This window comes from Zalophus californianus, chromosome 7, assembly GCF_009762305.2.
Source record: "Zalophus californianus isolate mZalCal1 chromosome 7, mZalCal1.pri.v2, whole genome shotgun sequence".
Classification (NCBI taxonomy): Eukaryota; Metazoa; Chordata; class Mammalia; order Carnivora; family Otariidae; genus Zalophus; species Zalophus californianus.
The window spans coordinates 134,629,769-134,644,937 of NC_045601.1; the positions used below are offsets into that span (position 1 = coordinate 134,629,769).

The 15,169-nt window shown below is 58.8% G+C and overlaps 1 protein-coding gene across 5 annotated transcripts in view; it reads left to right on the top strand.

The window, feature by feature from the left end:
* JARID2 (jumonji and AT-rich interaction domain containing 2) overlaps positions 1–15,169 on the top strand; it is a 246,434-nt gene that overhangs the window by 217,637 nt on the left and 13,628 nt on the right. For all 5 annotated transcript variants that reach the window (XM_035728499.1, XM_035728498.1, XM_027601701.1 and 2 more), the window contains 4 exons: positions 5,410–6,457; positions 9,670–10,172; positions 12,191–12,283; positions 15,022–15,140. In XM_035728499.1, the coding sequence (XP_035584392.1) occupies positions 5,410–6,457; positions 9,670–10,172; positions 12,191–12,283; positions 15,022–15,140 (1,763 nt within the window). The remainder of the gene's footprint in view (positions 1–5,409; positions 6,458–9,669; positions 10,173–12,190; positions 12,284–15,021; positions 15,141–15,169) is intronic.

Consider the following 15,169-nt stretch of genomic DNA (forward strand, 5'->3'; position numbering starts at 1 on the left):
CCTCCACCCCCTTGCTCCCTGGCATGCACATGCGGCCCGTTTCACACGTGTGCAGCCTGGAGTTGGAGGAGAAATCCGGGTGCCCCTCGTAGAGCAGCCTCCTGTCCCTGAGTAACTGCAGGAGCCTGGCTCGCATGCTTTTTTTCAGGTGACCACCTTTGCAGGTGGGGTGTCAACGTGTCCTGCTCAGGTCTTTTCTCCTACCCCCTCCTCCCCGGACCCCCGAAGGGCAGGCCCAGGGCTCCAGCTCTCATTTGGTGCTGACCACGACCTTCACTGAATCTTAAGATATCTGACCCTCCTGGGCCCTGTTGTTCATTTGGAGGCAATCATGCCCACTCCCCTCTCAGCAAGATTGGGAGAAATGAAAGGACAGTTTAGAAACCACGAGATCCCTTTATTTAAAGACTGAAAAAATAAGGTCAGTAAAGGTAAATTGCAGATTCCTTTGTAACTGCCTAATGGAAATGACTAGAATCTGACCTTTCATCCTTCACCCGCATCAAAGATAGGGGCCAGAGGGTATGTTGATTTTTAACTTCAAATAGGATTAATTTATCTGGGTCCACCTGAAATCGAAGGATGAACGATTATCATAGTGAGGGTGGGTGGGCGGTAGGGGGGTACAGTGTCCAGGGGGTGCTGCTCAGAACGGGCTTCGCCCTGTTTGCGCTGATGCACTCAGAGGCACTGATCGCTTGCTCTTTTTACTTACAAGAGCCCCTTCCTTGTTACCTTGCACGAAGCCACGTGTTCCTGGCTGTGCTTTGTTAGAGCCTGAGACTGAGCCTCCGAGCCTGGGCCTGTGCACTTCCCCTTCCCAGCCTCGCGCCTTTATGATTGCGGCAGCGCTGTCCCTGTCACGCGTGTGCCGCCCTGGGCTTGTCGGGGGGCAGTGGCAGGTAACGTGGACATGAGCTCTGTGTCCTTAACCTACCCCTTCAGTTTAAATGCACTAAAAGACCGTAACACATTGAGGATGGTAAGACCAATGACCTTAGGCCCCCGGGGGAGGGTTTTGAAATGTTGGTTTCCAAGAGCGCCTGGAGGAGGTCTTTACTCTTTGGAAGTTTGTGCGGTCGGTAAGCCTGGAAGTAGATTGTCAGGCTGCAGCAGACGCAGCCCCCTTCCTGACCTTCCGTATCGTGCTGAGGCTGAGCCCGCACCGTGGAGGAGGTTCGCCTCGCGCAGACTCGCTTGGCGGGAAGATCTGCTGAGCTCTGGGTCCTCACAATCAGCTGTACCCGGGTTGCCAAAAATATCTTGGCCTCAGGGATTCAAAGAGGAGGTTTAAACTCTGATCAAAGAATTGGGAGTAGTTTTGTTTTGTTTTAAAGTTGTGGAAAATAAAATAGAAACATCCAGAGAGAAAAAAAAAAAGTCAGAAAATCACCTCCACTGTTAAAAATGTTCAGGGTTTAACTGTTCCTCATCAGATTACACTTGTAGGTGGAATTGTACGTGTTGGTGGCGTGTTATTTGTGACTCAGTCGCCTGTAGTCGGAGCAGGTGCCTTCAAAGGTTTAGGGACTCCCACCCGAAACCCACGCTCATGAATTTGGGTCTCACCCTTTCTCTAATGCAGGAGCCTGCTGTCCCAGCAGGCCTTCCCCCTCCGGAACTCACTGCCTGTCTGGTGCAGTTGTTCATCGCAGGCTCTTTGGTTTTTAATCCAAATTTTAAAGTTCAAGCAGGCTCTGCCCAACCAGCAAATGTTTCTCCTGAGCATCCCCCCTGAGCCCCTCCCCATCTCTGCTGGGGTCTGAAAGGTTGGGTCGGGGCTCCTGACTCAGCAGCTCCCTCTGGTGGGAGACCGGAGCTGACGATGGGGTTTCCGGTTGTGAAGGGAGGACGGCTTCTATGTCTCGAACCGCCTCATGGCCGCATGTCTGGGGGAATGGGGCTATAGGCGGTGGGTGGATGGTGGTGGGCAAAGAAGAAGCTGCAGATGCCCCACCTCCTGCAGAGCTAGGCGGTTGTGGGGGAGTGGGAGACGAAGGCCAAAACCCCTGCCAGAGCCAAGAGAAGGGGCAGCTGGGAGAGAGGGAGTTTCTCAGCTCAAGTGTGTGATTGCGCAGCAGAGGGCTCTGCCACACACACTACCTTCGCATTAGTCCTCAGTGAGTTAAGTGACCTCTCACGTGCCCTGGGCAAGGTTGGGCAAGGACTTCCCCAGGGCCCGCGCCAGTGACATCAGACCCGCCACTTCGTGCGCTGGCTGGCTGACCCGGGAGTTTTGTTAAGCTGAAACTCGGGGTTTGCTGCTGCTTGGTAAGGCGGTGGGTGGGGGTGAGACCCTCAGTGGCCAGGTGACACAGTGCTCTCCGCCATTCCAGTTGAACATTGGACCCCTGAAGACAAGGACAGGCCAAGGAGTAGGCAAGGTTGTGTGCAGACAGGTGAGTCCGAGGTTGCTGGTCCTGTTCGGTCCCTACCTTAGGACACACGGCGCCGTGGGTGGAATGGACAGATGGGTTCCCATGTTGGGCCAGCTCGTCAGCTGCACCCAGCCTCTGCTGGCAGGCGTAACACACTGGGTGGGCAGTGGGGTGCGGGAAGAAGGAATACGATCCATGAAATGTGCCCTTTCCAGGCTCCATAACTTACTTTTTGAAATCAAGGTCATTGTTCTGATGAGTCCCGAGGGAGGTGCCTTCAGACTCTGAGCTTGTGATGTGGACATGTGGTACAGGATTTGGGTAGCTGGCTGCTCTTGAAGAGGGCTTTGTAAGGACGGTGAGGAAGGAAAGGACTAGAGGAACTCCTTCTGGTAGAGCTGGGCATTTGGCTGCACATCTTGGCAGTAACCACCAGTATTCAAGGTGACAGAAATAGGTAAAGAAGAGGGAGGTTCTTTTTGCCATTGAAGGTGGCAGAATCTTTCTCTAGAATTCTGCCATGCAGGGAATTGACCTCCCCCTGGACACCGGGAGAGGTCATCAGGTGCCTCCAAGATGGCAGATGGATGGACTGAAGGCCTCTGCACTCTTCTTTGAGGTGGGGTCTGAGAGCTTCCCCTCTGGCTGTCCAGTCTCCCGCGGGTGCTCTGGGAAGCGGGGCACGGGCTCCCACCCTCAAGGACCAGGTCAGCATCCGCGGTGGGGGGTTAGGCTGTGGAATCTGCACTGTTGGGGCTGGGCGAAGACTTGGAATAGGCTGTCCTCTCGGTTAAGCAAAGACCGAGGGCGTAAAGGGCATGTTTTCCACTTCAAGGATCCCGGATCCCTGAGGCCTCTCTGTCTCTTGATGATGGAAAAAAATCTCTCCGAGCCACAGCAGGATTTTACTGTTTTTGTTTTTCTAAACGGTTTGTTTTGTGTTTAGTTAATGGAAGCATTTAAAAAAAAAAGATCTTTGTATTCCCTGCTTTACCTCCTCTTCCTGATCCGGTGGTTCTCACCGTGGGAAGTTTGTCTGCCCCACCCGCGGGTTGTACGAATGTATTTTTCGCTTACTGTTGCTGGGCTGCTAGTTGTTTTGTTTTAATTTCCCGTTCTCTATTCCAGACCCCTCGGCCCCCCAGCTGATCTGGTCAGTCCTGCTTCTCTGTAGTGGCAATGAGCATTGTAGCCCCTGGGCCTGCCCTGTGGTCTCCCCAGGGCGGTCCGGCCCCTCACTGAGTCCACACTGGGTCTCCAGAAACCTGACTCCGTAGACGCCCCAGGGTTGGCTTATGGAACACAGCCTCCCCCCAGGAAGTTAGGGCTTTGATTGGACTGTGTAGAGTCAGTGGCATATAAAGAAATATGTTTCTTTCTCCGTTTCCAGATTGCCTACTGATAGTTTGCCTCCGTGGTTCTCAAAGTATGTTGTGAATCGGCCCCGGCATTGCCCGGGACCTGGTTAGAAATTCGGGTTCTCGGGCCCCATCCCAGACCTAGTGGCTGAGAAAGCTCGGGTGTGGGGCCCAGTAATCTGTTTTGGGGACAAGCCCTCCAGCGGATTCTGACAGCCCTGGTTTGGATACTGATGGGAAAGTTCTGGTTTTGTTTTTGTTTTTCCCCGTGGGGGCGAAGTGCATTTTCCTGGGCTGGGCCCGGGCCTCGGGCAGAGGTCATTTGGACTCAGGCCGTGTCCTGCAGAACCTGACTCTGGCGAGGCAGCTTCAGGGCCCATGGGAGCCGCATGTCTCTGCCTGGCAGGACGGGGCGCTTGTGTGTGACTGCAGCTGGTTGGTCAGCTTCCCTCACTTGGGAGCACAGGCTCCTTCGACCCAGTCACCTCCTCACAGGGGTTACTGATTGGTGAGAGGAGATGGCCGTGGTTCTGTTTCCCGGGGATTGTGTAATTTTTAGTCGGCCTCTTTTGGAGGTGGTGGTGCCCCTGGAACTTTGGAGTCCGTGTTCCGAATTCATGTTGTAGATGACAGATTGAAGCCCAGGATGCAAACGACCTGTTAGAGGCCACCGACAGGCAGAGCTGGGATGGGATGTCCTCCCCAAAGCTGCATCCTCCACAGCACCTCTGGGCTGGGCCCTTTCTCATCCTTTGGAAGTGATGCGTTTGCGGTGTCCTCCTGTCACTCTCCAGTTTCGCTTTATAAACAAGGGTGACTTTTACGTGTCCCAGAATTACTGCCGCGTCCAAGCCGTGTGAAGGGGCTGCTTGGCTCACCCGGTTCCCTCCCATAGAACCAAACGTGGAGTTTGTTGGGGCTGGGAACACAGGAGCTGTCCGTGCCTGAGAGGGCAGGCAGGCGAGCGGGCACCCTCTACTTGGCCGAGAGATGAGGTGCTGCATCCCTGTTCCCCGGGGCCCCGTCTGCACGACCACGGGGCAGTCCGAGGCCAGCCACAGGCAGCCACGTGCCCGGGCGTGCCCTGTGACCTGCATGGGAGCTGGGCCACATGAGTGCGCTTGCTCTTTTCTCTCTGTGGTATTTTCGTTTCCTTCCGTATTTAGCACCTAGGTTTAAAAATTCTGTGGGCAGAGCCTGCTGTTCTGTGGAGCACGCAGAACAGCAGACTCGTCTTTTCTTGGAACGGGGGGGTGTGTGTCCGTCTGTCTGTCCGTCCATCCCTAAATGGGCACAGGGGCTTGCCGCTGTAAATGTCCTTAACCTGTGACAGGTGACGGCGGGTGACTGCACAGGTTGTCATCGTGAAACATTGATTTCCTGGAAGAGCCCTTAGCAGGAACGTGAAAGCCACCCAGGAAACCGTGCTGCGGGCACGTGGGCAGGCGCCATGTTTTTGTGCGGCAGGATAGGCATGTGTTTGTCCGAAGATCCCGAAAGCGAGTGTCTGAGACTTGCGTTCACGGCCGTGTCTGTGGTGCGCCCTTGTCGGGAACCCCGTGCCGCTGCTGCGGCCGGCCCTGCTGGGCCCCCCACGGGGAGGGGTCGCCCTCTTGGAAGGTACTAATTCTGCTTCTCTTGTCCCTCCCCCTGCTTCTCCTGCTGCCTCCCAGGTGTCGAAGGTAAACGGAGTCACTCGAATGTCATCTCTGGGTACAAGTGCAACCAGTGCCAAAAAGATGCGCGAAGTCAGACCTTCACCGTCCAAAACTGTGAAGTACACTGCAACGGTGACGAAGGGGACTGTCACATACACCAAAGCCAAGAGAGAACTGGTCAAGGAAACCAAACCCAATCACCACAAGCCCAGTTCCGCTGTCAACCACACAATCTCAGGGAAAACTGAAAGTAGCAATGCAAAAACCCGCAAACAGGTGCTATCCCTCGGGGGGGCGTCCAAGTCCACCGGGCACGCCGTCAATGGCCTCAAGGTCAGTGGCAGGTTGAACCCAAAGTCATGCACTAAGGAGGTGGGGGGGCGGCAGCTGAGGGAGGGGCTGCGGAACTCCAAGAGGAGACTGGAAGAGGCACAGCAGGCCGAGAAGCCGCAGTCCCCGCCCAAGAAGATGAAAGGGCCTGCCGGCTCTGCCGAAGCCCCCGGCAGGAAGGCGGTGCCGGCCCCCACGGTGCCGGCCCCTGCGGAGAAGGCTCTGCTGCATGGGCACGTGAAGAAGGAAGTGCCCGAGCGGAGCCTGGAAAGGAACCGGCCGAAGCGGGCCACGGCCGGCAAGAGCGCGCCGGGCAGACAAGCACACGGCAAGACGGACGGCGCCTCCTGTGAAAATCGTTCTACCTCGCAAACGGAGCCCTTGCACAAGCCGCACGAGGCGGCGGCCAAGCCCGACAAGGGGGGCGGCCGGGCCGGCTGGGCGGCCATGGACGAGATCCCCGTGCTCAGGCCGTCCGCCAAGGAGTTCCACGACCCGCTCGTCTACATCGAGTCGGTCCGTGCTCAGGTGGAGAAGTACGGCATGTGCAGGGTGATCCCCCCTCCGGACTGGCGGCCCGAGTGCAAGCTCAACGACGAGATGCGGTTCGTGACGCAGATTCAGCACATCCACAAGCTGGGCCGGCGCTGGGGCCCCAACGTGCAGCGGCTGGCCTGCATCAAGAAGCACCTCAGATCTCAGGGCATCACCATGGACGAGCTCCCGCTCATAGGTGAGCACCTCCCCCCCGGCTGAGATGGGGAGGACCTCCCCTGGGCCCCCCAGTGCCGCAGACTGGGGCCTCCCCGCCAACACGGGAAGTTAGTTGGTGGCTTCCAGCCTGGAGCCTGGGAACCCAGCTCTGGGCGGGGTTGTTTCTCTGGAGGCCTGTAGATGCTTGTCTCTGCCCTGTGTCCTCACGTGGGCCTCCCTCCTAAGCTTATTCTCGGCGTCACTTTCTGGTGTCATAAGGACTTCAGTCACAGTGGGTTAGGTGCTGTCCCTGTGGTGAGGGAGTGGGGGGGAGGGGCATCCAAGATACTTCGTTTTACCTTCGTCATCTCTTTATAAAGACCCTGTTTCCCAGTCCAGTCAATCCTGAGGCGCTGGGAGATAGGGCTTGAATACTTGAACACGTGGGTGACACAGGCCAGCCCACTTCTCTCTGTGTCTTCCTCGCTTTTCCTTACTCATCACTTTTTCTAGTGACCAGCAGGGCCCTTTCAGAGACCACAGATCAGGGGACGGGTTTAAGTTTCTCTCAAGAGCCGGGACCACTCCAGAGCTCATCTCGGGGGCCCCCGGTGTGAGGGAGCATCGTGGCAGATGTGGGGGCCCCAGCCACCGGCAGAGCCCACGTGTCCCTCCTCCTCCTCAGTGCTGCTGCTTGCTCCTCCAGCATCCCTCATCTGTTTGGGATGAGCTGGGTCTGCGGAGTGGGGGCTTCCTCTGGGGACAGCCGGGTAAGGGTGAGGTGACGCACAGCCTCCCTGGTTCAGCTCCAGACCTGTGAAGTGGGGCTTGTTGCTGCCTCCATTTCCGAGGTCCCGAGTGTGCAGAAGCGGGGAGGAAAGGAGCCATTTTAGCCACCCAAGTGTCAGGAGTTGGCAGGAAGCTCAGGCTCCCTTCAAGATGGAGGTCTCATTATTCTCTCAGCAGGTGCCTGCCACGGCTAATGCCTGAGTGGGAATCACTTAATTTGAAAAAGACCTTGGTTTTGGGGTCTGCACTCCGAGATGGCATGGTGTCAGCTGATGGCGTGGGGCTGTGGGAACGGGCTGAGCAGGCGTGAGCGGTCAGTGCGGGCTGTGCCCTGGGTGTCCTCAGAGCAGCCCCAGGCCCTCCCTGTCGTGGTGAGAGGTCTGAGCCCCCCCACTGGGGGACCATGGGCCTTCTGGGGACAGGTGAGGGAACCGGGTGACATAATGACAGCCGGTAACCCTTGGTTCAGAGTAGGTTTACTTTTTTTTTTTTTTTTTAAGATTTTATTTATCTGACAGAGACACAGCGAGAGAGGGAACACAAGCAGGGGGAGTGGGAGAGGGAGAAGCAGGCTTCCCACGGATCAGGGAGCCTGATGTGGGGCTCGATCCCAGGATCATGACCTGAGCCGAAGGCAGATGCTTAATGACTGAGCCACCCAGGCGCCCCGAGAGTAGGTTTTCTTAACCTCGAGCCCTTCCCGTAGACCCCGAGGCCAGGTGGACGTGTCCCCGTGGTGTGTGTGCATGGTTTGCTGATGCATGCAGGTGTAGCCCCTGGTTTGTCACCATCTGTGAAAGGGGTGCTGGGCCGGGCTGTTACTGTAGAGGCCTCGGGCCCTCGTCTGAGCTTGGCCTCCCCACTGAGCAAGGGACTTCACGGTTTTGTGGCCACCTTGCAGAATCTGTTCCTCCTGTGTCAGACCCTTGGGGAGCAGGGGTGCGGGAGGGACTTTGCCACTTGGCAGCCCGGCGGCCCCGCAAATGGGCTGATGGGAGCGGGTGAGGGGTCCACGAAATGATGCATTTCCACGCAGTGTGTGCATTTTCAGGTGCTCCTGGATTCTAACGATCTACAAAGAGAAAAATACGAAAGTTACGGATTGCTTTTCTAATCCATCTGTGCCGAGAGCGGCTGGGGCGGCTCACCTTCCTGTCCACCTCTGCTAGTCCACAGCGTGCCACCAGCCTCCGCCCTCCTGGGTTTGAGCTGCAGACCTGGAGTGAGGGAGGGGCGCTTGGCCTTTGGCCTCTCCTGGCCAAGGGCAGGGCGAGTTTTCTCTGATGTGTCCAGCCTCTCACCAGGCAGAGCTCCTTGATGTGCAGGCTGCCACACTTCTGTCCCCTGGTCTCATGGAGGGGCTGGGGAACCTGTTCCCCCATGCATCCCCGCCTGCCCCCCCACCCCAGCAGTCACGCGATGCCCGGCCCGCCCTGCACTGGGATGCTGTTCTCAGGCGGCCCTCAGATACCACAAGAGTTTGGCTTCTTTTACTTTGGATAGAAATCAGTCCCCACCCTCCAATGACCTAAAACTTAAAATTTTACTTCTCTCACCTAGCATTTTGTTAGGTATTTACCTCCCAATAGTCAGTGGATGGTTATCCTGGAAGATTTTGTCCTCCTTGATTGTCTAGAGGGAGCTTGCCTTCCAGGCCCCGTGTAGACAGCCACTCTGTGAGCATTCAAGTATATTTGGTTTGGACGTGCATATGTACCGGTCTGTGATTTGGTCAAGGGGTGTGGTGAACGCTAGCTTCTGAGGTAAGCAGTGTCTCGGTGCGCATGGACGACGGTAGCCGAGGGACGGGCAGGACTGCCCTCTGCCCTCTCAAATTTTGCCCCTGGCCCTGGAGATCCACTGAGATTGAAAACCAGTTAGTGCATGTGTGTGTGTGTGTGTGCGCGCGCGCCTGGAGGGGCTGGGGACAGGCGGCACGTACTGCACATGTCCGCTTTCCTGAGCTCACAGCGGTTGTGGGGGTGACATTGGGATGCGGGTGCCTCAGGGCGGCACAACCCAGGCCATGCCTCCATCTCAGGGGAGGAGCTCCGTTTCTCAGCTGGTTGCACCCGCCTCCTGGGGTGCGAGAGGGGGTTGCAGCGTTCGAGCTGCCCCCTGCTGGGGGAGGGAGGTGGCCCTCCTTCCGTCCAGGCCTTTGCTTACACCTCAACTTCCTGGGGACACCTTGTCTGAGCGGCGCAGCTGAGCCTGCAGACCCCGCAGCTCCCCAGCCCCTCTGCCGACTGCGTTAACCTCCGCGGTGCCCCAGACTGTCCGCGTCCGTTTCTGTAGACTAAGCTCTGCGAGGGCCAGGAGGGATGCCGTTTGCCGCTCGGAGCCTGGAGCCTGGTGGCATCTGGGGCCCATAGTGGGCGTCCCCGGACTTACCAGGTGGACGAAGGTCTCGTGTACGGTCCTTTTCACTGACTGTCCCTGTGCTTTGTCCCCTCGCCGTCCCAGGAGGCTGCGAGCTCGACCTGGCCTGCTTTTTCCGGCTGATTAACGAGATGGGCGGTATGCAGCAAGTGACTGACCTCAAAAAATGGAACAAACTCGCAGACATGCTGCGCATCCCCAAAACTGCCCAGGACCGGCTGGCCAAGCTCCAGGAGGCCTACTGCCAGTACCTGCTGTCCTACGACTCCCTGTCCCCCGAGGAGCACCGGCGGCTGGAGAGGGAGGTGCTGATGGAGAAGGAGATCCTGGAGAAGCGGAAGGGGCCCCTCGAGGGCCACACGGAGCACGACTACAACAAGTTCCATCCCCTGCCCCGCTTCGAGCCCAAGAACGGGCTCATCAACGGCGTGGCCCACAGGAACGGCTTCCGCAGCAAGCTCAAAGAGGTGGGCCAGGCCCAGCTCAAGACGGGCCGGCGGCGACTCTTTGCTCAGGAAAAGGAAGTGGCGCGAGAGGAGGAGGAGGACAAAGGCGTCCTCAGTGACTTCCACAAGTGCATATACAAGGTGGGCCCCCCGGCAGGGCGGGGGGGCGGGGCGCTGGCCGGGGCCCTGCAGGTCTGAAGCGCTGAGCGTGGCTGCACAGCCCGCGGGGGGCGCTGCGGGGACGGCAGGGGGGCGGGGCCCGCCAGCTGTGTCCCCACCTGGGGGGGGGAAGGGGGGGCAGGCGAGGCCGTGGGCTTCCGAGGCGCCGGCCCCGCACAGAAGCCTGGGAAGGCCGGCTGGCTGTGGGTTCGGAGCGCTCGGGAAGTCACGGCCCTGGCCGCCTGCAGCCACGCTTCTCTTTGCCCTCGGCTTCCGTTCTCTGCTCCTGTCTGAGGGACGGACCGGGCTTGCCTCCACCAACTTTCTCCTCCTACCCTGAGCGAGCGGGACTCCGTCTCCTTCGCCCTGGTCCCCCTCAGGGGCGCTGGGGGTGGGCAGGAGCCTCCTCTATAGCTAAATATTGCATGGTAAGAGGAACAGAGGGGCATGGAATAAATTCCGGAGCACTCTTTGGGTGTTTCCTGGATGTGTGCAGGAGAAGCTCTTCTCGGTTGAAGCCACTCGTTAAGTCTGGTGACTGAATCGCCAACTCGGGAAGTGAGATTTTTTTTTTTTTACTTCCGTTACTTAAGGACTGCTCAGTGAGAACGAGGCGAATCTGAGTAGAGTTTTTCTGGAAATGGGCCCTGTCACGGACCATTGTAGGGTTTGTCACCATCTGGTGGTGGGTGTGGTGGCCGCGGCGATGTCAGCAGCCCGCGATGTCAGCAGCCCGCACCGACTGGCCGGGGGGGGCCTCCTGGTTCTACTGGCCTGTCAGCCGGGTGGGTGTTGACCCTTGCGTGCAGGTGCCACCTTCTTGAGTTACAGGCGCTCTGCTTTTCAGCTGATGCAATATCCCGCCCCTCCTGGTAGTTGGGTTCTTACCTTGTCAGGAACAGCATATCTGGAGGAGTTTGGGGTCGGAGGGAAGTACTTTGTGTAGGTAGAACCCCACACAGTCCCTTTAGATGCCAGGACTTGTGTGCTGATGGTGTTGATTGTCCTTCCGAAGGCAAGAGGATCTGCTTCCCATTCTAAACCCGTTACTTTCCACGGCGGCGCCCTGTCCCCTCGTGAGGGGAGCCTTCCCTGACCACCTCAGCTGGAGGCCACCTTCTCCTGCCACCCCTGTCACCCCCTGCCTCCTCAGCAGCCCTCATCACCTTCCCAAAGGCTGTGTCCCACAGGCCAGAGACCTTGTCCAGTTGAGCACTGCTCCGTCTCCGGCCCCTAGAACTCGGCCTGGTATACAGTAGGTGCTCCGAGAGCACCTCTGCAGTCGAGGGACGAGAAAAGCATGATTCTTACGAAGTCTCTGTAAAACGGTGCCTCCCCTCTGTGGTTGGTGAGCACGGGATCTAAGGTGGGATTTGCTGACCAGGACGGCGGCGAGCACATCCTCGTGCATGCTCCTGGGCAGGGGCCAGGGTGCTGGGTGTCCGGCAGCACTGGGTGCTTTTCCCGGGCAGTGTGCGGGGGGCAGCGCGTGGTCTCTGCGGCAGAGAACCCACCAGAGTGTTTCTGCCGTCTCGCCTCCACGAGGGGAGGCTGCTCACCTGGCTGGCTTTCAGGAGGGGGACCCTCACGGTGTGGAGGGCACCCCACGTTTCTTCTAGGCCCTCCCCCATCCCTGATCCAGCCCATCCGGATGCCGTCAGTCTCTCCCCTTCCCCCAACCCCTTCTGCTCCTCAGGTGGGGTAAACCGAGGAGCTCTGCCTGCCTCCCCATAAAGCAAAGTGTGTTGCCATGCGTCACGGGGGCGCCTCTCTGAGGCTGCCTGGTGTGCAGCCCCCATTTCTGCCGGCTCAGAGCTCCGTCTGCTGCCGGCACGGCGAGGGTGGCAGGTTGGGTCGGCACAGGTTTTTCTGCCTTCTCTGCTCATGTCAGCTCAGGACGCAAAGCGGCCTGTGGTCATGGGGAGGCGCTGGGACGCGGTGCGGCCTCATTTGGGATGGGGGCTCTGCTAAGTTTCTTACGCTTCACTCTTTGTTTTCAGGGAAGGTCTGTTTCTTTAACGACTTTTTATCGAACAGCAAGAAATATCATGAACATGTGCTTCAGCAAGGAGCCCGCACCAGCTGAAATCGAGGTGAGTAGGGGGGGACTTGCAGTGGTGGGGAGGGCGCCGGGCCGGGCCCCAGGCCTCCTGCTGCCTGATGGACCGATGGGCCGTCGTCGGCGTCTGTTGCCGGGGGCAGGCAAGCCGCACCTGAGTCTGCCCTCGTTCAGAAGCAGAGGGTGTGTACGGAAGGGGGCGCGCCTCCCCGGCTTCTCCCTGACTCGGCGGGATCCGTGAGACGCCGAGTTGGGGGTGAGCTCCAGGCGTGTCCCCTGCCCAGTGGCCGCTCCTCACCCCGTCCTCTGTGTGTCTGTTATGCAAGAGAATGTTTGGAATCCCTGGAAACCACAGTTGTGCGTTTTCTCCTCTGTTTTTTGTCTAATGGGATTGGCAGATTGCCATTTTTGTGCTTCTGCCAACTCTGTTCTTTGAGTTCATGTGAGGTTGGAAAGACAGGGAGCACTTCTGTGCCCAGACCAATTAGGGGGAGTTTCTGGGTGAGCCGCTGCGGCAGGACAGGGACCTGGTCTGTTTGTTTACCTCCCCCGGCTGGGGTCTTGCCGCTGGAGCCGGGCCCTGCCCAGCGCTTGGGCCCGTCGGGGGCAGGTCGCTGGGCTTCTGCGGCTGGTCCGGGGCCGCCGCGGGTGAACGGGGCGCAGACTGCGTCTTTCTGTTGTCCAGCACAGGGTGTGCCACCTCCCTGGATACGCCTGTGCTGGCCGGGAGGGGCCCCGCTTCCTGGGCGGGGACTTGTGAGGACAGTCACTGGACAGGCCAGGTCAGAGCAGGACGCCCGGTCCCCACACTGCGGCCGTGTGGAGCCACTCCTCGGACAGCACCCGTTGGAAGCCGCCCCACTGCTTGGCTTCCCAGTTAGGGGAACTCGGTGTCCCGGTTTGGCCCCAAGTGTCTGTTGTCTCTCCCTTAGGCCTTAGGTCTCCGCTGGTCGCCACGGGCCACCCCAGCTCTGTACCCCGGGCGCCGCCTTTGAACACCACACCATGGCTTGACCCCTAGCCCGTCCCCCCGCTTTGGCCCCACCGGAGCCAAGTCCCATCAGCCACAACGGGCCCTGACTCTGGGACATGTGTGGCTGTCACTGTTGCTTCCAGAGGGCTCGTGGCATTTGTGGGAGAGATGTCTGAAGAAAGGGGTGGGACCCTTTGAGGTGAACAGCTGAGCTGGAGAGAGAGGCCCCAGCTGTCCAGCACACGTCCCTGTGGGAGCCTCTGAGGGTACAGAGTTTGCCACTGCGTGTGGCACGAAGGACACACAGCTCGTTCTAGTCGCCTGCTCAGGAATATTCCTTCTCTCAGAACGTCCTGCTTTGTCTTCGGCGTTTAGCACCTGCGTGGTATCTGAACACGAGGGGAAGGTCTGCTCAAATCCAGACCTCTGGCCTGAGTCTGTGAGGCTTCTGGATCCTGTGAAGAGGGCCGGGTCTTCTCTTGGCTGGTGGTCTTCAACTCGGTGGTGGGTCCCCGTCTGCCGGAGGGTGCTGTCGGTCTGTGCGCCTGGCGGCAGGTGCGTCCCTTCACACAGCCTGCGACTCCGGAGTCTCCTTCAGGGAGACGTGCTTAGGGAGCCCAGACACTAAACGGGTGGGATTTATTCTTGGGGCCTTCGACCTCTCTAGGCTGGCCCCCCCTTTGAAGAGCCAGGAGCACTTCTTTGAGCCGAACCGTACATCGTGACAGCCGGTGCTTGAGGGCTCAGCATCGTCCTCTAAGCGTGGTTCCAGCTACTCAGCTGTGCCAAGATCAGGGAAGGTGATGCTCTGCTTCTGGAATGAAAATTTAATGACAGAAGTGCTTCTGAGTTGGGGAAGTTGCCTGAGGGAAACTGAGCACCGCTGACCTGTTAGCAAAACTCGTTCCTGAGCCCTGCGCCCCTGGCTGTGTGGACAGGACTCGCTACCGTCCCCTGATAGGCATTTACAGCTGGTGGTGTGACATCCCCGTCTGATCTCGTTGGCCTGGTCCACAGCCCGGCTGGATGTCGTCCTCGCTGCTGGTGATTCTGGTCTGCGGCTGGGGCCGATGGCCCCGCAGAGAGGTCAGGATCCCCGGTGGTGGGGAGTGAGGGCGTGAGGTGTGCGTCGTCGAGGTGCCGGACCCGGAGGCCATGTTCATCGGTCTGAGGATGGGGGGAACGGCTTCGCTTCCCTCCTGCTCTTGCTCCCCCACCCCCCACACATGACTTCCACCCTCACCATTTCTGAGCGTACGATTGAGTGACGTTAAGTGCCTTCACGTTGTTACGTGAGCATTACCACCATCCGTTTCCAGAAGTTTTCATCTTCTCACACTGAATCTCCTTCCCCATTGAACACTAACACCCCGGCCCTGGCCCCCGGACGCCAGCATTTTTTCCCTCTGACCCTGATAATGCCGAGTGCCTCCACGCACGTGGAATCCTGTGGCGCTTGTCCTTTTGCGATTGGCTCATTTCACTCGGTGTGATGCCTTCAAGTTCACGGTCGTAGCCTGTGTGAGAATGACCTTCGCCTTGAAGGCTGAGTCCTCTGTCGTACAGATTTTGTGCGCTTGTGCACCCTGGCTGCTCCCACTTAGCTGCTTTGAACACGGGGTACAGGTCTGCTCGAGCCCTTCCTTGGTTCTGGGGACCCAACCCCCGCTGTCCTCCTCTGAGCTCTGCCGGGGGCTCTCAGCAGCAGCGGACGCGCGGCGGGGCCCTCCGTGGCCCGTGGACATCCCTGTGGCATGTGCACACTGGGGCCGCTCACCGGGCCTCTCCTCTCCCCGCAGCAAGAGTACTGGAGGCTAGTGGAAGAGAAGGACTGCCACGTGGCCGTGCACTGCGGCAAGGTGGACACCAATACCCACGGCAGCGGGTTCCCGGTGGGGAAGTCAGAACCGTTCTCAAGGTAACGGGGGACACGCTCGTCCGTGTTTT